The sequence below is a fragment of the Pantherophis guttatus genome, chromosome 5 (genome assembly GCF_059756535.1).
Source record: "Pantherophis guttatus breed Tessera chromosome 5, ASM5975653v1, whole genome shotgun sequence".
Taxonomy (NCBI): Eukaryota; Metazoa; Chordata; class Lepidosauria; order Squamata; family Colubridae; genus Pantherophis; species Pantherophis guttatus.
In genome coordinates, this window is record NC_142067.1 from 75206316 (window position 1) to 75232044 (window position 25729).

Sequence of the window (25729 nt, forward strand, 5' to 3'; positions counted from 1 at the left end):
TCTGCATCACAGACAGTACTTAACTACAACCCAGTAACAACAGCCAGCCAATTGAACAGTCCGAAATCAGACCATGACTCAGAAATATCCAAACAAACAACATTCAGACTAATTTGCATCTCACAAAATGGTATTTAAAGACCTGTGTTCTGAAAGAGAAGCAGAGTTCAAAATGCACTGACTATGTCTCCTTGAATGGTGATGAAACATTTGCAACCAAATTGCCAAACTTTGAGCTCAAACATAGATAGGAAACTATCAGTCCAATCAGGGGTTACTGCCTTAATTTTAATTAATATAACTAACCTTAATTTGTATTATTAACTGTGCTGCTTCTGACAGGACTGATCAGGAGGTTGATACCTTTACACAACAATTTTACATAAACTACCATTTAGCTGTGATATGGTTAAATACTTTAATACAACTATTGATTCCCTTGAGCAGCAAAAGTCCTGTCAGATGTAGATCACTATGTCTATACCCACCCCATTTGTTGCTGTCACCTGATTTCAAGTGTTAGACTCACTTGAGGATCAGTTAAGGCCATCATTGCCATTAGCTCCTCTCAGTTTCTTTTTGGACTTTCTCATTGCCCTTGCTATGACAACTTTCACTCATGGTCCCTATTGATGGAGAACCAATTTTAACCCCTAACCTTTGTAATTCTCCCCAAGGCATAGAAGTTCTTCTCTTTGGCCATTGCTTGGCCATTTGCCAGCACCTGAAATTCTTCTTGGCTTGCTCACTGCTGGACATATGGTGAGTGTAGGACTCTCCTATTGTGCCATTTATGTCAGTGTTGTAGATTCCCCTAAAATGTGTCTCAGTTCATTCTTGAATCTTTCTGAGACTTTCTTTCTCTGATCTTCCAGTAACTCCCACAAGTTTGGGAATGAAACAAAAAACCTGCCTCCTGCTCCTCCAATCTCTTTCTTTTCCATCCTTTGTGTTAGATTGCTTACGCTCTTATTATTGCTCTTAAGTCTTATAGAACTGTTTTTTCCTCCTCTTCCTAGCTTACTTCTAGCTTCACTTTATCTACTTAGTGATGTTGTGTGTGTGTGTATGAGAGAGAGAGAGAGAGAGAGAGAGATTTTAAGACTAGTGGTCGGCAAAAAGGAAACCGAACCCAGTAATCAGAGACGACAGCTCCCCCCAAGGCTTGTATAGCTGAAGCACGACTGATGGAAAAGAGCTATTCCCCTCCCCGTAGTGATTTTCCACCTGATCAAAGATTATTAGGCAGTTGATCAATGAAATCAAAAGCTGGAGTTCTAAATTCAAGTAAGAACCAAGCGCAACTCCCTTTAAGGAAAGGGGCACGTCAATATATCTGCTAGGAGGGAAGAGCAAGAAACCTTGTTGAAGAATGGGAAAGTCTGAGCCAGTCTAGCCGGCACAGCCAAGTTCCTGTTCCAGGCGTGGTCGGTGACAGGCGGCACCCGTGATTTACAGTGCGGCTCCAGCAGAGAGGGCCAAAGCAGGAATTTTGCCAAAGCCGCGCGTTTTAGCGATCTCTGGAACAAAATGCTGTCGCGCAGGTAAGTGATTTATAGCAACTTCAGCACTTTCCCCGATGCTGCCTTCGCAACTAGGTGGGCCCAGAACGAAAAAAAGAGTAACGAGTCGGGAGCGGAATACGCTTCAGTTGGGTTAAGCGAGTACTGTAGAGAATCTAAGGCGGCGGTTTTCTTTGTACAGTCGAATCGCAAAACGAATCGTTTCCTAACGGCAAAGCCAGTGGGACCTAGAGCCCTTCGACTTGGGCAGTGTGAGAAAAAACACTGGGTGGAGAAAAACTACATCTTGAACGTTGCTGTTTTGGAACTGCGCTTTCTTTTCACCCACCTATAAGCGCAGCACAGTAGGATTCACTGTATTCTGGAGAGTTAGATTTATTGCAGCCCCTTCCGTACATGAGGATCGTACTCTGTAATGTCGTCTCTCCCAATCTTGCTTCCTTCAGTTGTAGGAGGTTTTATGGTCTTTGTAAAATCCGATATAATTTCGTAAACTATGACTTACAACCCACTTTAAGACAATACCAAATAGTCACATAAAGCCGTAGTGTATTGTGTGAATCAGGGTTTATGTTAAACTGAAGTACAGTTGGTTTATTTTGGATTAGAAGGGTTTGTTACTTAAGGTTTTAGTGTGTTTTGAGATATTTAGAAACATTTTTCAAAATTTGGAAATGAAAGTTGCAAATTTTCCTTTCATTGTACATTGGGACATAATCAAAGAAATAGAACTGCAACCCCTGGGTACCAGAAAATAGGAACGATGTATTTCAGACAAGATACAGGTCCTTTGTAGTTTAATTTCATATCCTTTTTTTAAATTTTTTTATTAAATTACATTTTATACAATTCAACAATTTTCGTTCAAGTTGCGGTTTTTACATTTACACAGATTTATATACATGGTGTCTCTTAGGTTACTTAATTGATTTAATATTCACACTCTTCTTTTACTTTTTACGTTTAACTTCCATCCACCTACACCACATTTCACACACCATGTAAAATTCTGAATTCTCTTTCTCGTTTATTTCGTGAGTTAATTTACACATCTCTGCGCATTCTAATATTTTTGCAATTATGTGCTCCTCCGGTGGCTGTCCTTTCTCTTTCCAGTGCTTTGCATACATTATTCTAGTAGCTGTGATAATGTGTATGATTAGATATTTCTTTTCCTTCCGGTAGGTCCTTTTTGGTATTCCCAGGAGAAAAGTTTCTGGTTCCAAATCAACTGTTTCTTCTATTATTTCTTGGGTCCATCTTTGTATCTTTTTCCAGTATTTCGTCGCTTCAGGGCACGACCACCACATGTGATAGAAGGAGCCTTGGTAATGGTCACATTTCCAACACTTTGGATTCGCGTTTGGATAGATTTTCGCTATTCTAGTGGGGGCTAAATGCCATCTATATATCATCTTATACTGGTTCTCTTTGTATGCCACCGCTCCTGTCAATTTAAGATTGCAATTCCATATTGTTTCCCAATCATCTATACTACGTCCAATGTTTTTTTCCCATGCAATCATCTGTTTTTTGACTACCTTTGGTATTCGAGCAGATACGTATATAATTTGGCTAATAATTTGTTTTCTGTACCCATCCAAATCTTATCTAATCCGTTAGTTCCTAATTCTATGCCAAATTCCTTCTTATCTTTCTGGTATCTTGACTTAATTAGTAAGTAAGGCCACCAATCAATTTGAATGCCTTGCTCCTTCAAGGCTTCATTTGTTTTAAGGTTCCTGCCACTATCAAGAATATCTTCATATCTAAACATTTTTTCCATCCCTAACATATTAGGATATATCATAGCCTTCATTATGGATATCCATTTCGGGACCTTCGTATAATGCACTTGTCTGATTTCTTTCCAGGTCTGCATTAATGCATCTCTTGTTTTGTGCCTGTGGAAATATATCCTTGTCCTTTGGCACTTATCCCATAGATGGGCGTGCCAGCCTTTCTGCAAATCATGTCCTTCTAGTGTCAGGATTCTTTTATTATCTAAGGTGGCCCATTCCCTTAACTATACCAGGTTTGCTGCTTTGTGATACACTTCCCACGCTGGGAATCTAAAGCTGCCCCTATTCCTTTTATCCTGTAATGTTTGTAAGGTGATCCTCGTTTTTTCCCTCCCCAGATGAATTTCCTGGTAATGCTATTCAATTCTAAGAAATTTTTTTTATCTAGGTTGACTGGGATAGTTTGGAACAGATATAGTAGTTTAGGCAGGACGCTCATCTTTATTGAGGTTATCCTGCCTAAGAGTGATAATTGTAATTTCCCCCACCTTTCCAAATCTTGTTTAACTTTATTAATTAAGGGCTTGTAATTATTTTATTTTAGGGTCGAGCATCTTGTCGTTATCCAGATGCCTAAATATTTTATTTTTTTTACTATTTGCAAGCCTAGGGTTTCTTCTAATGTTTTCTTTTGGTCCTCTGACAAATTTTTGGTTAACATTTTAATTTTTGTTTTGTTCAATTTAAATCCGGATACCTCTCCATAACTATCCAATGTTTTCAAAAAAATTTTCCCCATCTCTAATGGTTCCTCCACAATTAAAGCGACAACATCAGCGAACACCTGTATTTTATAAATCTCTTTCCTAATTTTTAATCCTCTTATTTCATTATTGTTCCTGATTCTTCTTAATAGGCTTTCTAAAGCCATTATAAACAATAGTGGTGACAACGGGCATCCTTGCCTCACTCCCTTCCTAATTTGAAAAGTTTCTGTCATATCTCCGTTTAATAGGATGTTTGCTCTTTGTTTATCATAAATTGTGGTTATCATTTTCTCAAAGTTCTCTCCAAATTTCATCATTTTAATTTGCCGGATCATAGATTCCCAATTCAGATTATTGAATGCTTTCTGAGCATCCAAAAATATCAATGCCATCTGCTTCTCCGAATGTGTTTCATAGTATTCTAGAGCATTGATCACTGTTCTTAAATTGTTCCTTATATGTCTTCCAGGAAGGAATCCATTTTGGTCTGTGTGTATTAAATTGTTTAAAAAATTTTTTAAATCTTTCCGCTATCACACTCATAAAAATTTTGTAGTCTGTATTTAAAAGGGAAATTGGCCTATAGTTTTTTATTGATTTTACATCAGTACCTTCTTTCGGCAAAAGGGTGATATATGTCTCCCTCCACGAGTCCGGAATTCTGGATCTCATCAAAGCCTCGTTACATATTTCTAGTAATTTTGGTAGTAATATTTCCTCCAAATCCAAATTTTTGTACAATTCTCCTGGGAAACTGTCTGGGCCTGAGTAATTTATTATTTTTGAGTTTGGATATTGCTACCTTTAAGTCTCCTATTGTGACCTCCCTGTTCAGCATTTCCTTTTCTTCCCCTCCTATCAATGGGAGATTTTCCTCTATCAGGTATTGTTCAATTTTTCCCTTCGGGGTTTCCTCCTCCTTATACAATGTTGCGTAGTATTCCCGTGCTATTTCGAGTTTATCTTCCTCTTTATTCCTTATGTTCCCGCTCTTATCTTCTAATAAGTGGATAATTCCTTTTTCATTATCCTTTTTTAATTTATACGATAGCCATTTGCCCGGTTTATTTGCACTTTCGAAATAATATTGTTTGAAGCGTTTTATTTTATAAGCCAATTCTTCTTGATCCAGAATGTTCAGTTTATGTCTGGTTAGCATCCAATTTTCTTTTGCCACCTTGTCTCCTGGATTTTGCTGTAGGATCCTTTCTGCTTCTCCTAGTCTCTCTACAAGTTCTTTCTGTTTTTCCTTTTTTCTTTGTTTTTATATATACTGTGAGATATTACCAGCCCTCTTAAATACGCCTTCATCGTGTCCCATACAGTTGTTCGGGGCAGGTCTTGATTTTCATTTTCCTCGAAAAATAGTTTTAGCTCTCCCTTAATTTTTTGGGTGTATTCCTTATCCCTCAAAAATTGGGTATTTAGCCTCCATCTCTTCTGCTTCTTCCTCTGTAAATTTACCCATTTTATCTCTAAGGGATTATGGTCTGCCCATATATTTGGTGTTATTTCTGCTGAGTCAATTTCCATCCCCAGGTTCCTACTGACCCACATCATGTCAATCCTTGACCAAGATTTTTGGGGATTTGAATAAAAAGTATATTGTTTCTTATTCGGATGTAGGGTCTGCCATATATCCACTACATCCACCAATTGGAAGAAGGCTTTTGGTAGCTTATTTCTCTTTTTCTTTTTGTCTTTGTTACTCTTGTAGTCTTTATCTGGGTTTACGATTCCATTAAAGTCGCCAATTATACAAATCTTGCTATGTCCCATTTTGCTTATTTTCTCGCCTAATTTTTTATAATATTCTCCCAAGTTTTTGTTTGGGGCATAAATAGCTACCATTAGTATTGGTAGATTCCCCCTTTTTATCTCAACTGCTAACGTTCTCCCTTTGGTATCGGTATATTTTAACTCAGCTGCTATCCCTTTCTTAACATATAGTACTACTCCCCTCTTTCTCCCCCCGCTAATGATGTGAAAGTTTGTCCAAATTTATTGTAGTCTAAATATTTCCCATCTTCTTTTTTTATGTGGACCTCCTGAAGGCATATTATATCTGCATTTTGTTTTGCTAATTTTATGAACAGTTGTTTTCTCTTTCTATTGTCGTTTAGTCCATTGACATTGACTGATATTATTTTCCATCCCTCCATTTTTTAGTTCTTCTACGCTGCTTTAGTTCTTATTTGCGTGTGTAGTTCTTTGCGGTCTTGGTTTCTTCCCCTTTGTCTCTTTAAGATCCTTTTCTTCTGTCTCCTTTTCCTCCGGTGTTCCCTCTTTAGACTTCTGTTGATATGTGTTCTCTTCTTCTTGTACTATTACCTCCAACTCTTCTTTGCTACTTTGATCTTCCTCCGCTCCTCTCAGTTGGTCTAGAAAGTCTTGTGCTGTGATAAGGCTGTCTATTTTAATTTTTTTCCCTTGCCAAGTAATCAGCATACCTTCCGGTAGGATCCACCTAAAGAGGATGTTCCTCTTATTCAATTGTATCGCTAGGAACCTATAGTCCCTTCTCAATTCCCTCACTCTCCTGGGGACCTGCTTTAAGATTATCACCTCCTTTCCCTTGTAAGTCACCGGTTCTTCTCTTACCATATTATAGAGTATATCCTTGACCTTTTTCCTTGCAAACCTGACATGTACTTTTCTGGGTAGTTTGTTTCTCCTCGCATAGTTGGTTTGGACTCTGTACACTTCGTCTAGCTCTTTTATTATATCTTGTTTGTCCTGTTGTAATATTTCCACTATTAGCTCTGCCATCACTTGACCTAGATCTTCCTCCTTATTTTCCGCTATATTTTGGAAGCATAGGTAGAAGGATGCTCTATCCATTTCCAGCTGAATTATTGAATCTTCTAATTCTCTGTTTTGTGCCATCATCTTCTGATCTATTGAATCTAGGTGTTTTTTGTTTTGTTCCATCCTGCTCTCCACTTTTATTATTTTTTGTTCATTGTTGTATATTGACTCTTGAATTTCATTCATTTTTTGATCGATAGCACGGATATCTGTTTTCAGTTCTACATGATTGTTTGTCATCTTTTCTTGCATCCTTTGCATGGTATCTTGAATTACTGTTAGGGTCGATTGTATGGCCTGCATTGTTGGTATCACCATCGATTTTTCTGTTTTTGTTAGTCCCTCTGTCGATTTTTGCACAGCTGGTGAGGTCATTGTTATTGTGGGATTGGAGGAGGTCTTCTTTCCCGTTTTTAGTACAGTTGATGAGAGGCTTGTCATCTCTCTCAAGACCTTCTTCTGCTCTCTTGCAATTCTCTCAATGTTCCTCCAAATTATCATCCACTAACAACTTCTGTTAAGCTATGAAGGTATTGCCAATGTTTATTGTTCACACCGGAGCAGAGGAAAAATATTAACAAGTGCAATTATTTTTCTATTTCTGTCAATCAATATCGATGATAAAATGTGCTTAATTCACAATTAATTCAATTATTTCAAAAATGCTTAATACTATTCTTACAATTGAGCAACAATTCTCAAGTTAATATGTTACTAATTATATTAATAAATTGATTGAATAAATCACAACTCTAAGCTATCTATAATCTTATAATCTATGTCTTTCAAGCAAATTAATAACAGTAAAATAACTATGAGGTAACAGATTAATAGGGAAGAAAAAAGGAAAAAAAAAGGAAAAAGAAAGGAAAAAGTCGCTTATCTTACTATTTAGAATTCAGACTATTTAAATATTTAAATATATATATGTATATGTAAATTTAATAATATATCTTACAAATATTATAAATATTTTAAATCTAAATATATAAATATAGGGAGTATATATATTTCAGAAAGAATATGTATTACTATATAATTCAAGAGCTTTCCTCCTGTTAATTGTTCATAGACTTTGTTGCAGCTCTGTCCGCAACAGCCTCAACAATTCCGGTATGTTTTAATTCCAAAGTTTGCTCGCTTAAATCCAACTTTAATAGACTCCCTCTGTTGATCTTCGCAGCCTCGCCTTGTCTATCTTACTGTCAATTCCGGTTTATGGCTGCACTTCCGGCTTCTTCTCCTCCAATTTCATCCAGCTCTCTGCTTGACAGCTCGTAATCCAAACACAGTCTGCAATCAAAGCTCTCTCTCCTTCTATAACTAAAAGTGTCCCACCAGTTTTCTTCTGTCTACGATGTCTCTCTGCCTCTCTGCTTCAGCGATCTCCTCCTTTTCTTTTGCTGATTTGCCGGTTACCCATTCAGTTCCAGTCCGCTCTTTCCCTTTCAATCGCCGCTCTTCTCTCTCTCCACGAGATCTTCCACCCGACACAACCGGCCACGCTTCTTTGCAGTCAGTCCCACGGTATCAGGAAAGAAAGGTATAAGTGCACTTCACCGTCAGCTTTCCCGAACTTCTTCGCTTCCCGTCTCTTGTTGGTTATCGCAGCCTCGGATCTGCCATTAGATAGCAGATACACGTGTGCTGGCTAGACAGAGGCGTCCGGTCGAGCGGGGAGCGCTCGCACCTCGCTTCTCCGCTCTCCAAATCCCTCTATTGTCCAAGAGACTCTCCGGGCCTCTCGCCTTGAAAGGATCCCCAAAGCATGGTGACTAACAGTGTTGAGGAGCAGCGATCACTCTCTCAATGTCATATCGCCATGAGTCACCAACCGGAAGTCCTTAATTTCATATTTTATAATCCAGTGTCCTGCTTTGACCTCACAGAAATAGCCTTAATCAGATCTCAACCCAATATGGAACCAGTTTGCTATAATCATTCTTCTCTTCTCTTCTCTTCTCTTCTCTTCTCTTCTCTTCTCTTCTCTTCTCTTCTCTTCTCTTCTCTTCTCTTCTCTCCTCTCCTCTCCTCTCCTCTCCTCTCCTCTCCCCTCCCCTCCCCTCCCCTCCCCTCCCCTCCCCTCCCCTCCCCTCCCCTCTCCTCTCCTCTCCTCTCCTCTCCTCTCCTCTCCCCTCCCCTCCCCTCCCCTCCCCTCCTGAAACCTTAGACAAGAATCCTACTGTAGACAACAGAGTGTATTAATATTTGCTAGCTTGCATCCTCTTTTAAGGGTATAAAGTGACCAGCCTCTGGTGTTGACATAAATGTCAGATGTATTTAGAAGATTGACCATACCCCAATAGTTTTGGTCATTGCTCAACCCCACCACTGTTATTTTTCTTCTGATTATTGGCCTTCTCAGGATTATACTTTCATTCTATTTAATTTTTATCTAATTATTAAGATATATATAATATCTTGTTGACTCACCAGGGATCATAAAGCACAACTGCCCAATATAATACATTCTAAAAATGATGATATTACAAAGTGATTAATGTAGGGGCAGGCTTAGAGAAATATTTAAAAATACCCAAGCAGCCTTGTAAATTTTAATAGTTTTCTTTGTTGCAATCTAGCAAGTTTCAACTTTCAGCTAAAGACTTTTAAAAAATATCTCATACTATGATCTTCAAAAGTAACCTTAGGAAGAGGAGAGAGGAATAGAAGGCAGAAATGGATTTGTTTAAGGATTGACATGGGATCAGGGCAGGGGTGAAATTCGACTGGTTTGGACCTGTTCGGGCGATCTGCTAGGGATGATTGGCATCGGTTCGCCGAACTGGTGGTAATCACCCCTGGTTGGCCCCACCCAGGCATGCCTGGTCGCCGCTCACCTCTTCTGGCCACTCGCTCAGTCCTTCCGGTCGCTCGATATTTCAGAGAATTCAACGTTAAATGCAGCAGAGAGAATTCTAACTTTTCTCCCTCCATTCACAGCCGAGCTGCTGCTCCCTTTATGGTCCCCCATGGCCCCCTCCCTCCCGGGGACTACCTTAAAGGACAGGCTGCAGAAGCTCCACTGTGAATGGAGGAAGAAAATTAGATCTGTAAAAAATGCAAAAATTAAGAGAAATCATGCAGAAGTAGTTCTTGTGTCTATTTCAAAAGTAATATAAAAAGTACCAATTCCCTCTTTTTGGGCGGCTCGCGGGAGGCTTGCACAGTGGCACCGGCATGGGGGAGGCAGGCAATCCAGATGCCCCTTGCTGGTGCTTGTTCAGTGCAGCTGCAGGCAAGCCAAGAGACAGTGGGACGAAGGGGCTGGTGCATTGGGATTGCTTCTGCCTCCCCCATGCCTCTGCCTCCACTTTCTGCTGGTGCTACCACACAAGCCTCCCATGAGGAAAAAGAGGGAAAAAGAAAAGCGGCTGTCTGCAGAGCTGCCAGCTTCGGGAAGTGGCCCAACAGGCAGAAGCACCGCACTCAGAAACAGATGGGCGAAAGTCATTCTGTGCTGAAGCAGAGGCCTTCCAAGCAGTGGTGGGTTGCTACCAATTCTCCCTGGATCGGGCAAACTGGTAGCGGTGGCGGTGGGAGGCTCTGCCCACCCACCCAAATGTTCTGTGCATGTGCAGAAGCATCATGCAAGCGCACCCACAAGCAAACCGGTAGCGGCCAAAATTGAAACCCACTACTGATTCAGAGCCTTCAGTGTGTCCCAGGATTGCAACGCTGAAGGTTCAGAATGCAGCTTTTTTCACGAATGGCAAGAAAATGGGGAGGGGAATTTTCCTGCCTACCATTCTTTCCTCAGTCTGTGCTGAGCTTGAGGAATGGATGACAGGCAGGAAAATCCCCCTCCCCATTTTCCTGCCTTTGGCGAAAAAGGCTCTATTGCGAACATTCAGTGTATCCCAGGATTGCAACACTGAAGGCTCGGAATGGAGCCATTTTCGTGAAAGGCATCCATTCCTCAAGCTCAGCACAGACTGAGGGAAGGATGGTAGGCAGGAAAATTCCCCTCCGCATTTTCCTGCCATTCGTGATAAGTAATGGCTGGGAGGGGAGGTGCCGGGTGAGGCGCTCCTCAACGTGAGTGATGTTGAGTTGGCCACACCCACCCAGTCACATGACACCCCCCCACCAAGCCACACCCACAGAACTGGTAGGGAAAAATTTTGAATTTCACCACTGGATCATGGCTTAGGACCGGGGTATATACGAGACCGCCTTCTGCCACTGATAGCCTCCCACCGGCCAATACGCTCCCACAGAGAGGGGCTCCTCAGGGTGCCGTCAGCCAAACATTGCCGACTGGCGACACCCAGGGGGAGAGCCTTCTCTATGGGGGCACCAGCCCTCTGGAATGAGCTGCCCCTAGAGGTTCGTACGATCCCGGACCTGCGTACCTTTTGCCGCGCCCTGAAGACCCTTCTGTTCCAACAAGCTGGGCTGGCCTAATATGAATTTTATAATGGGTGTATGTTAGTTTTTAATTTGTGGGCCAAATTTTTTATATATTCGATTTTAAATTGTTTTTAAATTTTGTAAATTTATATGTGTTTTAATATGGCTGTACACCACCCTGAGTCCTTCGGGAGAAGGGCGGTATAGAAGTCCAATAAACATAAACATAAACATAAACATAAACATCAGAGTAAATAAACCAGCTCTAGTTTTTCTTGTTATAGAATCCTGATTTTTACATATTTTTCTCAAGCTACAGGGCTGATAGAAAAAATGGATGACAACACCAGAGGAAAAGAGGCAAATGGAGGATTGTATAAGCCTACTGACCAATGGAGATAATGTTTGACACAAAGTCAGGTCCAGGATGGAGGAAATAATTTGGACAAATTTGGAATGGCAATATTTTTGGCCAACTCAAGGAAGATAGGCTAAGATTTAATCTACTAGTGGGAAATAGCTACAAAATGGCATATAGTTAAGTGGAAATAAATAGTCAAAGCTTGTACCCTATTCAGCTATGTCAATTGCTTTGAGCTAACAATCTCAAATACTGGAATGAAGTTTGATGTCAGATGTTATCTCAGAGCAGGCTTATTTATAATCATTCTGGAAAGAGTAGTGCACAAGTTCCTAGGAGTACTCTGGAAACAGCCTCTTTGTGCAAAGATTCTTGTGAATTCCAAGCATGTGTCATATGAAGCTAGGGAGATACAGTCCTGTGCAGTATGCTGTCTCATCTCATTTCTTTTTCCATATGCAAATGAAAAAAATGATTTCGATATGTTTGATAATTATTCTCGTCTGCATAGCTTTTGAAATAACAATCTCCCCCCTCAATCATTGGAAAGCAAATTCTTTGCGCATATGATTATATGTGGATGTAGATTAAATAGGTTATGGGATTCTGCATAAGTGTGAGGATGATCACCCTTTTGAAACTGTTATGCCTTTGTATATGATGTTTGTTTTTTATTGATATATCACCTTAATTATTTTTATAAATAACTCAAGGTAGCAAGCAGACACAATTCATATCTGTTTTATGGCAACTTATTTTGCATATTGCCAGTTTAAGATATTCCGAGGGGCTTTTTGGGGGCTGTAATGCAACATTTCTGAAGGACATTAAAAGAGAGGAAGATAGTTCCATTCAATATATTGACCTTGAATCTAGGATTAAAGGAGTCCAATGCTACTCTGGTATTATTGACAATTCTGTATTTTCCTTTTGATACAGAAGGTTTTCCTTAAGCAAGCCCCATCCGATCCTGTTTAGGATGCTGATGTCATCTGGCAGTGGCTCCCAGGTTATTCAGAACATGGAAGAAGGTAATGTAACTAATACTGTGTTTCCCCTATCTTATATTTTTTTGAACCCTGAAATAAGCGCTTGGCCTTATTGCCATGCGCTCAAAAGCCCGATTGGGCTTATTATTAGGGGATGTCTTATTTTGGGGAAAACAGGGGAGTAAATTCAGAAAGCTATAATTATCTGTGTTGCTTTTCCTTTTCCTCAGGTATAAAACTATGCAGTAATCTGGGTTTAGTGATTTATCTACTATTTCTTAGAAGCTGTAGAATTAACCAGAAAAGTAAAATAATAAGAATTCTTTTTTAGTTTTTAGTGACAAAGCTTTTTATATCAAATATGTTTTGGCCAGATCTTACTGGTAATTAAAAACTTTTTTCCCAACAGAGATTTAGATGAAACAAATAAATATGAGAATATGAAACTGAAGGGAAAAAAACTCATACAGTTTGATCTTCTGCCATACTGTATTTGCCTGGAAAACTAATTAATTTTAACTTTGAGACAGCAATAAGTTATCAGTACTGCAGAATATATTAATATGTACTTGAGCATACCACCTTGTGTGACCGACTTGAAAAATAATACAGTTGTTTTTCCTTTTTTAAAAAAAATTCCCTGATAGTCTAATTGTTTTATTTTCTTTCACAGGACATTTCCCGATTCATGTGAATAATGGTATGTTGTGGTAACCTGTATGCTTTTTAATATGACTGTTTGTCTGCTCTATTATGTTTCTTCATTCTTTATTGGAGATTTAATGAAAAACTTAAGTTCATATTTTCTGGCAATTCTGAATCATTCCTCTTAATGGTACTAAATAGGTTTATACTATTAAGCAAATGAAACATGTCTTACTAAACAAAATGTAAATTATGTATGTCTGCTGTTTTTCATAATTAACCTATAACTAGTTAATCACCTGCAATTTTATATCCTCTTGGCTTCTTGATCTATGCTTGCAATTTATTTATTGTATTTATATCTCTACCTCTGAGACTCCAGAAAGTATGTCTTCCCTACTTTCTTTCCTATATGGGATAAAAAATGTGGCTGTCCCAAAATATCATATTTAGATGGGAACTTAAACTCTAAATCTTAGTACCCTGGTTTGTCATCCATCAGAAATTCTTATGCACTTACCTGCTTTCTGCCAGTGGAATATATTCCCTTCTCTACTGACGAATCAAGGCAAATGACAGATCCTCTCTGGCAGATATGAAATGTCTGTGCATTTTATACATTGAATGTTGCCGAAGCCCCACCCCCCCACTGCCCTCCACCTTTTGGTCTCTGCCTCCCAGCAATTTACCTCCTTGCAGCAAACAGTGTGGTCACCTTCAGCACAGCCTGATTTAGCACAAGCAGCTGACTGGCAGTTGGATCGGCCTCCCAGAATACCGCCTATCAGCTGTTCCAGGCTGCAGGGCTCGCTGCTGTCGATCAGTGCTGTCACCACCCATCGCCGCTGCCACGTATCGCTGCCTCCGCATGCCCCATTTTTGGTCTCTGCACTTCCCATTTTTGGCTTGTTCCAGGTGGTAGGGATAGGTGGAACAGAATGAAAATTGGATGCACGGAGGCTGAAAATTGGATGCACAGAGGCTGAAAATGGGTTGTGCGGAGGCAGCAATAGGTGAAAGCAGCAATGGGCAGCACTGGTGCCGATGGGCAGCAGCGATCCTTGCAGCCTGGAACTGCTGTTAGGCGGTATTCTGGGAGGCTGATCCAACCGCCAATCAGCTGCTCATGCTAAATTAGGTTGTGCTGAAGCTGACCATGCTATTTGCTGTTTGCTGCAAGGAGGCAAATTGCTGGGAGGCAGAGGCAGATTTTTTTTTCTTGTTTTCCTCCCCAAAAGCTGTAAGAGTGTCTTACAGTCCGAAAAATACGGTATTTCATCCATCCATCTTATTTGTATCTTTTTTAGAGGATGTATTCCACTTCTTACCTTGGTCTTATTTATTTTTTTTTCTTTCTCAGGACATTTTGTATCTCACTTATGTTTTTGGCCAAAGCAAAGCAGCCAAGAGTGTTTCCAAAAAAGGCTCTTACCCTCTACTTGCCGTTCTTCATCAGTGTTAATGGGAAGATCAGATAATTTCATTTTCTATTTGAAATCTTCTATTTCTCCACAGTAAAGTTGGCGGAAAAAATATTAAGGCTGTGCAATGCTTCACACTGAAAGGAAAATAGGTGCTTCTGATACATACACATGTAGCATCTATCAGAAATATCAAACAGAATGCTTTTCTTCTTGCACAGTCCTTGGAAAGATGCAGCTGCTTTAAGCAACTGCCCACATGTTTACAATCCCTACTATTGCTCGCTCCCACAGTCTCGGCAGGAGGGGATCTGGTTGCTGTCCCCATTATTTTTTAATAGAGAAAATTCCTTTTGTGTATTTACTTGGATAAGATCAGTGAAACCTATTTTTACCATTCTGTAATGAACAGATTGGCTGGGATGTATGATACAGTCCTTTTCAGAAACAGACTGTAGATTTCAGAATAACATACAAGTTGTTTACTATGCATTTAGTTTAAACCAATTCTTATTTTACATATTTTTTACATTTGCTATATTTTTATGACTTATTTTATACAGTACCTATTTTATTTGCTCTGTGCTGAAAGTTATATGTTTATACTTTGAAGGTGTTTCTGACACGAATAAAGAATTATGCATTTAATGTTAAGGAGTTAATTGATGCTTGAAGACAGTAGGATAAAGGAAAAGAAAATCTGACAGAACCTTTGGGTTTAACCCACCTATCTTCTAGGTTTAATGTTTGTGTGTGCATGTATGTGTGTGTGCACAATTCTTATTTTACATATGAAGGTAGAATGAAATGGGATTCAAGGTACAAAGAAACAACTTGGATCAATCTACAGGTAGTCCTTGCTTTCGGCCACAATTGAGCCCAAAATTTCTGTTGCTAAGCAAGACATTTGTTATGTGAGATAACCTTTCTTGCCACACTTGTAAAGTGAATCACTGTAGTTAAGTTAATGATTGTTCAGTGACTCTGGCTTCTCCATTGATTTTGCTTGTCAGAAGGTAGCAAAAGGGATCCCAGGACTTCAACCGTCATAAATATGAGTCAGCTGCCCAGCATCAGAATTTTGATTTCATGACTGTGGGGATGCTACAATGGTCATAAATGTGAAAAATGGTCATAAGTCACTTTTTTCAGTGCCGTTGTAACTTCATACTGTCATTAACTGAACTGTTGTAAGTCAGGCACTATCTGTGTAATATAAATTTTTAAAAAAGATTTCAACTCTTATCTAATTCCACACTTCCATAGATGCTATTCCCTTCCGATTCTCCCACATTTCCTTAGAATCGAAGTCTTTTAATGTTCTTTTTCTATTGGAGTATGACATTTTGACTAAAGCACAAATGCTGATGGTTATGATTGAGATGTATCAGAAAATGTATCTCATTTGTTTACAGAATCTAGATGTACATTTTCAGGTGTGTATTGGTATCTTGTTAGCTATGTAAAGGTAAACCTGCTCCTTGTTTAAATTTTCCTTGCAGTTTCAAGACAAATGAGTATGGATATGTATATACAGTGACATGATTTGAATATTTATTTTGGAATGTCAAACCTAGGTTGTTGCTAAGCAACAATCAAGAGTAGACCACGATATCCAAATATTCTTGTATGATCCTTCATGGTTTTCATAGTATTGTTTTGTTCTTTTTTAATCCCTGTATGCCATTTAGGGTTGTGAAGGAGTAGGTAGCCTGAAAATTAAATTCAAAAGAAATGAATAAGTTTTCTAGATAACTGGATTTTTTTGAAAATTAAAATGTTACAGAAACGAGAAAGCATGCCATTCATTATTAAATATACCATTCACTGAAATCTCAGTGAACCTGGCCAGCTTTTGCTTTTCAGCCATTCTTTGCATGACTTCTGCTTACACTTCTGCTTTTCAAAAGTGCAGTCCTGTAGTGGTCCTTGGTCAGGTTTATCCCATTAAATATTTCTGACTGGATTTTATTTTGTTTCAGTGCGAAGTAAATTGAGAGAGCTAGTGGGAGCATCCACCAATTGGAGGTATTGTATTGTATATATAAATCATAGTATAATTGCATTTCTTAGAAGTGAAAGAATGCATGACAATTTATTCTTGCAGATTAATAATGGCTTGTAGCTGCTTAATAGAGTAAACCTATGATTTAACTGACTAATGCGGGAAAGAGTGTGTGAGACTCAAATGCAAGTGCAAATGAGATTTTATACATGCCTAAACCATCAAATGGATTTTGTTCATTGCATTTGAAGTATGATAAACTGAGGTTTGATTGTTTTTACCCGCATGACATAATCTGATTTTGCTTTACCCTTTGTCCAGAGACCATGTGCAAGCGATGAATGAAAGAAAATCTTTACATACACTCCTTGCTAAAACCCAAGCTGACCTGCCCCCTAGGAAAATGAAAGACAGCTATATAGATGTTATCTTGCCTTTAGGAAGTCAGCCTGAAATAAGAGAAAAATATCTCAATATGCAAAACACTGTCAGGTAAAGATAGACTACTTTCATTTTTCAATAAAATAAAACACTTGGTTCTTGGTGCTGTAACATACATACAGATTAATTGCTGTGTAATATTTTAGATTTGGTCGAATACTTGAAGACCTTGACAGCTTAGGAGGTATGTAGTACTTATATAATTTCATTTTTTCTAGAGATCTGATAGGTTGGAAAAATTTGAACACATTTGGATTATATAACATCTATGTCATTGTTAATTAAACATACTGCATAGGAATAGCTTGGAAACCGGCTGTTCTCTTTTGGAACCACTGAACTGATATTACAATTAGCATTGCTCTTAATGACTATGGTTCCTTGGGTAAGATAAAAATTGGTAATGAAGTGCCTCAGTGGGATCATTGAAAGAAGGTAGAAAAATTGGTTGATTCTTTGAATTTTTTTCTCCCCATCTATTCTGAAAGCAGTTATTATGCTTAATGGATTAAATTGAGTTAATTATTTACAACTCCTTTAAAAATGCAGATAACATTATTGTGATTTCCTGCTTAATGTATTTTTGTAGCAATGAAAAATGCTTCTGGAATAAGTGAGCATGTTGGTTTTTGCTTTATTAATTCATTACTTATATACCACCTTTTTATTTGTATAAACTCTATAACAAACATATAATCTGAAAGCAGAATATTAAATTCTGTGTAATCCAAATTGAAAAACAGTGCAATCAATTATCTGTTAAAAGTTTGGCAGCAGTTTTTGTTATTTTCCTGCTGTGTTATTTTAAGTATTTCCAAGTAGTTGTTTACTAATAGAAGAGAATATATATTCATGTACATCAGGATTGAACTGTCAAGACCTTGTTGCTTTCTAAGCTTGATTGTTCATTTGTAGATGTTTCATTACCCAACTAGATAACACCTTCAATGGTAGAAGGGTTTGCTCATTGTTTGTATATAGTAGTTTGACCTATCAGGGTACAGGGTACCCTAATCGAGGAACTACCATTTCAGACAATGAAGAAGTAAAGAACAGCCTAACCAAAGTACAAAGGAGAAAACAACACCCCCACCAACACTGAAAGGGCAAGCCACTTTACAATATTACGTGTTGTAATAAATAAAATAAATTACCCCTACTAGTCTTAATTTGGCAGACTAAACTCTCTTTAATCATATTATAAGGCAGGTAGTCTTATGTACATTTAAAAATATTTTTCAATGCTACAACGATAATGCTGAAAGGTTTTCACCAGTCCTTAAGGGAAATATATACTGTATTTTTCAGAGTATAAGACGCACCTTTTTCCCTCCTAAAAGGGGGTGAAAATTTAGGTGTGTCTTATACACCGAATGTAGCCCTGCCCACCCATTGGCCCTACCCTTTGGCCTGTGCCTCGCAGCAGTTACCTCCTTGCAAGCAAACAGCAAGAAAAAACAGCTCCTTTCAGCTTCAGCATAGACTAATTAGCACAAGTTGATTAGATCAGCCTCCCAACTCTCAGCTGATTTGCTCTCAGCTGTTTTGGACAGGGCTCTGCTGCTTGCTGCAAAGAGGTAAATTGCTGGAGCAGATTTTTTTCCCCTTGTGCTAATCAAGCTATGCGAAACTGAAAGTAAAGCAGGCTGTTTGCTGCAACAAGGCAAAATTAGGCAGAGGCAGAGGGAGATTTCTTTTTCTTCTTTTTCCTCACCAAAAAAGGTAGGTGCAAACAATGGGAAATTTAGGGCAAAAGAGGAGAGTTCAAGATTTTAAAACACAGAAGAAAAAAAGAAGAAAGAAAAAGGCAAAAATAAAAATGGGAAGGGAGAAAAAGAAATGAAAGAGAAAAATGTTATACCTATTTAGAATTGAAATATGAATAGTAGTAAGAAATAAATGGGAAATCATGATTGTAAAAATGAAATGAATAATAATTGGAATATTTGTCTTTGTATTTTTGAAATCTAGACAATGATAAGTTTATTTTTTATTTTTTTAGAAATATGAATAAGTATAAACTGTAACAATTGAAATACCTTTAATGGTATGGTGGTGAAAGTAAAAAGGATTAAATTATAGCGTGGATAATAGCTAGAACATTTTTAAATTTAATTAGGGAAACTGTAATTATTGAAATATTTTTAATTATATATTGTGATGAAAGTAGAAATGATTAAGTTGTGATTTGGAGGATTATATGGGCAAAACTATATGGGTTATTGGGAGAGTTTAAGATGTGAAAATGAGTAACATAAGAGGGGGAAATTATTTGGTTTATTATTATTGGTAAATATAATTAATTGATTTGTAAGAAATTGGATTGCATGGAAATAATTGGAATATTCATGTTCATATTGATTAATATACAAAAAAGATAGTTATATAACTATTTGATTTATATTAAAATGTTGAATTTGTAGAGTAGAAGGGAAACTTGAATTTGATTAAGATTAGAGATGAGGATGAAGGGTAATATTGGTTTTTTAAAAAAAATAGATGAATAAATATGGCAAAAAGGAAATATAGACATTGTAAATTTAATTGAAATGACTAAACACTGTTTAAATTTGTGAACCAGCCAAATACTCTGTTCAAAGAAAATACATTGTATGTTTGCATGTGTGTTTGTCTAAAAAATAAAAAAAAACACCAAAAAAAGGTAGGTGCGTCTTATACTCTGGTGAGTCTTATACTCCGAAAAATATGGTAAGTTCTAAGAGTATGTATGTGTGTGTGTATGTATGTATGTATATATGTATTTATTAGAATTTGTTGAACAAAACCGAGAACAAGAATAAAAGAAAAAAAACCACAATGACAGGGACAATAGGCATATTAGTGCAGTTATGTGCAACCGCTCTACTGATAATTTAAGTATGATCTAAGGTCCACAGAAGTCAATTTATGACTGAAACTGTGAGGATTTTTAATATTTTTTTTTACTATTTCTTGAGAATCTTTTCTTGATCCACCTGTAAGATCGATCGATAGGGTGGAAAAGATTGGCTGAGCAAGGAGTGGTATCCGGTAAATTGGCTGCGCGGAAGGTGGAAGAAAGCATATTAGAAATTTGCAGACTTTGAGTGAAGAGGAAAAAGGACTTGGAGATTTTAAATTGGTTTTAAAAAGGAATTGGACAATAAGACGTTGATTGAACTGAATGAATGATGCTTTGTTTATGAATGGGATACAAGAGAAAGTGATTGGTGAAGGGAACCTTGTAACAACTTTAAAGAGACGAAAGTACTGATTCAATATTAAAAGTTAACTTGTAGTGCCATCTAGTGGCAGGAGGAAAAAAGACATATATTTCTGAAGAAACTGTGAGAATTGACCTTGACATTTTGGTTAGAAGATAACAGAACAGCTGTGAAGATTAGACTGAAACTTGCCTTTGAACTCCCCTTTTTTTGTCTGAGCTTTTGGATTGTCTGAAGTTTTGGATTTAAATTTTTTTTTACTATCTTTTTTTGTGTGGGGGGGATTGACTAGCTTTATGTTTTCAGAAGTGCCGGTGGAAAAAGACTTTAGATTTATTTCCTCTTTTTTCTTTTTTTTTCTTTTTTTTCTTGCTCTCTATATATCTAGAGGTTCTTTTTTACTGGATTTAATGGAATTGGATTTTAAATTATCTTTGCCCTTGGATTAAGACTTGAAGAGTCAGAAGAAACCTTTTTAAACTTATTTTATTTCTTGTTTGGCTTTTTCATTTTTTTTCTTTCTCTCTCTCTCTCTCTTTTTTTTTTTTTACCAAACCCACTTTCCTTTGGATTTTTGATTTGTATTTTGACAAGAGGAGTTTTTTAAATTTTTGGGGGTGGAAGTTGTTGGAAATTTTGGTTTCTTCTCCCCTCTTTCTTTTCCTCTCCCCATTATTCTATTTTACTTTAACTAATTCAACTCTCGGTTGGATTAGATATTTGGATTACAAATAAACCGCAAGTAAAATAAAAAGTATCTGAGAAAAGGAGAAATGAAGAAATTTACACAACCAGCACCAAGTCCCTCAGTGCCAGAAAAGCAGAAAAATCCAGAGATGATGGAATTACAAAATTTTATGCAATCGCTTCACGATGATATAAAACAGGAATTAAAAGAAATGAAAGAAATGATGGGGAAAAATGAGGAGAGGATCCACAAAGTAGAAGAAAAAGTAGAAATGACCTAAAAAAAAGTTGAGGAACTGGAAGAGAAATTGGTTTCAACAGACAAGTCACAAGAAAAAACAATTATCCTGTTGCAGATGTAGCATTCTGAATTTTATTTAAGATTTCAAAACAGAGAGGAAGAAAAGGAAGAAAATTTACCTGAAGTAATTGCAGAGGTTTTGGCTGAGGCCTTGGAACAACCCAAGGAAGAGATATTAAACGAGATTGATGAAACATTTAGAGTTTACACTAGATATGCAATAAGGAATAAACTCCCAAGAGAAGTACATGTAAGATTTACAAAGAGGGCAAAGAAAACAGATATTACAAGTGGCAAGAAGTACAACACTGAAATATAAGGATAAAGAACTTGTGGTTTTAAGACAAATACCTAGAAGAGTTAGGGATTTGAGGAGAGAGTATCAATTCCTAACAAAATTCTTAATATACAAAAGAGTGATTTTTAGATGGCTAATACCTGAAGGAATTATGGTGACATGGCAAGAACAACAATATAGATTGGACTCGCTTGAAAAAGCAAATTATTTTATCAGCAATTTTGTGGACCTTTGGAGGAAGATTTGAGAGCTGTAGGTGGGGCAAAAGAGAGAGAGGAAGAGAAGGATAAAGATGAAAAAGCAAAAGAGGAAAGAGTGTTAAGAGAGGAAGCCAGAGCCAAAGACCCAATGGAACAAAGAGAGACAAGAGCGATGAAACTAAAAACTAGTAATAAGTAAAACATGGAAGAAGAAATTAAAGCAATTTCCTTAAATTTAAATGGACTGAATGCAGCGACAAAAAGAAATAGAACATTGGCTAAACTAAATACTTTGAAGATGGACATTATATGTTTACAAGAAGTACATATTAGAAAAAACACTTAAAATTATTACAATATCCAAAATTAGGACTCTTATTTACATCATTGACACATCAAAGTAAAAGAGGTGTGGTATTGTACATTAAAGGAAAATTAGAACCCAAGTTAATCTTTGAAGACGAGGAAGGCAGGATTTTGATGGTGGATATAAAAATGAACTTTAAACAATTACTTTTGATAGCCCTATATGCACCGAATGAAAAACCAAAAGAATTTTATTCAAGATTACACAGGAAAATTATAGAGTTGGACTATGAAAATATATGTATAATGGGAGATTTTAATGCGATAATAGATGCAGGCTTGGACTATAAAACAATGAAGGTAAATAAAAAGCCTAGAAGTACACTGCCGAAATCGTTTTTTACAATGATGGAAGAATTAAGTATTCAAGATATTTGGAGACAAAAGCACTTGAAAGAGAGACAATATACTTTTTATTCAAATAGACATGTATCATGGTCAAGGATAGATATGATATGGATGTCAATGGGACTTATAGAGACTGTGCAAGAAGTAAATATTGGTTCAAATATGTTGGCTGATCACAGCCCAATCACAATAATATGGAAAGGGCAAAAGGAAAGACAAGGTGGAATTTGAATGCAGCAATTTTAAATGAAAAAGTTTCAGGACTTTGCAAAAAAAGAATTGGAAGTATTTTTTAAATAAATAAGAAAGAGGATACATCACTTCAAAATTTATGGGATACAATGAAAGCATATATTAGAGGCCTAGCAATAATGTACTTGGGAAAAAAAGAACAAAAAGAAATGGCAGAGAGAAGGAGGATTAGAAGAGGACTACAAGAAATTGGAAAAAGAATTTCAGAAAAATACCTTAAATAAAAAAAATTAAGAAATTGATGGAATTGAAAAAACATGAAATAAATTTGAATGAACAAGAAGCATTAGCAAACAAATTGAAAACAACCAAACAGAACTTTTTTGAAAATACAAACAAACCTGGAAGATGGCTAGCATACAATTTAAGAAAAGAGAGGGAGAAAACTATAAAATGTTTACAAGATGGAGAAGGGAAACTACAATATAGAATTGAAGATAAAAAGAAAATAAATCAGAAATACTATGAACAACTCTACTCTCAAGAGGAAGATTCCAGAGGAAGAGATATTAAGCTATCTGGAAAAATCAGATCTGATTAAAATATCAGAACAATACAAAGGAATGTTAGAAGAAAGAATAACAATGATGGAAGTAACAGAAGCAATGAAAAGACAAAAAAGTGGGAGAGCACCAGGTCCAGATAGTTTACCAGCGAAGTTATATAAAACACTACAAGAAGTGATTAGTAATATAATGTTGGACTTATTTAATGATTTATTAATGAAGGCAAAAATGCCAGATTCATGCAAGGAGGCATATGTAACAGTTATACCTAAAGAAGACACGGATTTACAATTTATAAAAAACTATAGACCGATCTCGTTGTTAAATGTAGACTATAAGATCTTTGCGTTAATAATGGCTCATAGACTGAAAAAGCCATTAAATGAATATATACATGCAGACTAAAATGGATTCTTACCAAAAAGACAAGTTAAAGACAATATGAGGATGATTTTGAACGCTTTGGAGTATTATGAGAACCATCCAGAAAAACAGATGGCGTTGATGTTTTTAGATGTCCCAAAAGCTTTTTTTTTTTTATTGAAAAAGTTTTCAAATACAAATTTTCCCCCCATTTTTCTCCCCCCCTCCTCCCTAACCCCCCCTCACCACCCATCCCCCCCTGTGACTTCTTCACAACAAAAACCTAATTCATAACAGATTATGTAATATTTTACCATCCCCTTACTCCCTCCTCTAAATACTGACCCTTACTTGCTAATAATATTATTAATATTGTTAATTCCCCCTTTTACCATACATTTCAAAAAAAACACATTCTGCTATAACATTGTATGATAACTTCTAATTTAGCATAATATTATTATAACTCCCAATTTAGCAATAATCTGCCCTTTTTCTCCTCCCCCAAACTTATATCTGTATATTATTACAACATTTCAAAACAACCTTCCACTTTGAAACTATATAATAAATCCTACTTTAACATTTTATCTTTTGTGTATATTAATATAACATTTCAAAGCAGCCTTCCCCATAAATCCTAATTTAACATTTATTCAACTCTATCCATTCCTCCACTCCCCTAGATATATCACTTAAACATCCCTTTTCTTAAACTAATCAATCAGTAAACTAACCTATTTCCACCCACTTTCCTACAAAATTGCCATGCACAACAATTCTTAATATCTTTAATCCACTGCCCACTCTGCTAAAATATATATATATGTATATGTATATGTATATGTATATGTATATGTATATGTATATGTATATGTATATGTATATGTATATGTATATGTATATGTATATGTATATGTATATATTCCGTTATATAAAAAAAAAGACAATGACTTTAAATTTATAATGCATATAATATCTTCTTTGATGTCTTTCCACTGGATTGTTGAGTCCATCATCCATAATAGGGTAACATAGCTTCCTGATGCAACAGTTTGTTCAAAATCTTCAATCATCATCTGCCCCCATCAGTAGTAAATATCCTCATATATATATAAAAGTAAAAACAACCACCCGAGTGACATTATGATTATATTCCATATAATATATTGTAACTGTGGCTTTCATCAGGATTATTAATTCCCATCATCCTAGTGGGTAACAACCAGATCTTCTGCATGCCCCAGCGTAACTCTCTTGCCTTGTAGCTCAGGATAGTTATAATATATTTATCGATACAAGAAAGAAATTCAAAGTAGATAATTCAAATCCAACAATTTAAGGCTCTTTTCACATCCCAAAATTACGGCATTGCAGAGGTCTGTCACTGTCCTCAGGATAATATTAACCAATACTTCGCCTCCACTATCTTTTCGCATATTCATTCATTTTTATTTTTTTTAAATCACTGGCTTCACTGTTGCTTGATTTAGAGATTTCTATTTTTGTGAGACCTATTTCTTTTATTCTTTTCTTTTTGTGGGTTTAATTTCCATCCTGGTTTCCTTTCTACAAGTTGTATATCAACTGATTGGTTTTCATTCTGCTTTATAAATTGGTCTTGTTGATTTTGTTTTTGTATCTCATATTTCTTCTTTGCCAAATGTATATCAGCTAATTGGTTTCCATACTTGTCTTTGACTTGATGAATCATCACATTGGAGTCAGATGCCACTTCTCTCATATTTGTAGATAATCCAGCTGGGGTATCTAAGGCAATTTGTCTACCACAACCTCTGTAATTCGATGTTTTCCCTTTATTTCCAACTCCTTCTGCTTATCCTGTATTATGCCTAAAGATATTAAGTTCATTTTCAAAAATTTTTGATAAAATTCTTCTGCTCTTTCAACAGTATTTAGTTGGTATCTTTCTCCTTGATATCTCAATATTATACCAACTGGGGCATCCCACCTAAATGGAATATCTCTTTTTTTTAACTCAGTCACCAGAAAACCAAATTTCTTCCTTTCCGTTAACATCTTGGGCAGGAGCATTTTGTAGATCCAAATCTTTCTTCCATACAATTGCAAAGTAGAATTAAAGGAATTTTGCACAATATTATTCCTAATTTCTTTATCTGTAAAATAGA

General features: G+C 36.7%; 1 protein-coding gene across 1 annotated transcript in view; it reads left to right on the top strand.

Annotated features, from left to right (window-relative positions):
• The first annotated feature begins 727 nt into the window (after positions 1–727).
• ACOT9 (acyl-CoA thioesterase 9) overlaps positions 728–25729 on the top strand; it is a 76147-nt gene continuing 51145 nt past the window's right edge. The window contains exons 1-6 of the mRNA XM_034433185.3: positions 728–1544; positions 12494–12585; positions 13217–13243; positions 16592–16637; positions 16936–17106; positions 17202–17239. Coding sequence (XP_034289076.1) covers positions 1531–1544; positions 12494–12585; positions 13217–13243; positions 16592–16637; positions 16936–17106; positions 17202–17239 — 388 coding nt within the window. The 5' untranslated portion in view covers positions 728–1530. The remainder of the gene's footprint in view (positions 1545–12493; positions 12586–13216; positions 13244–16591; positions 16638–16935; positions 17107–17201; positions 17240–25729) is intronic.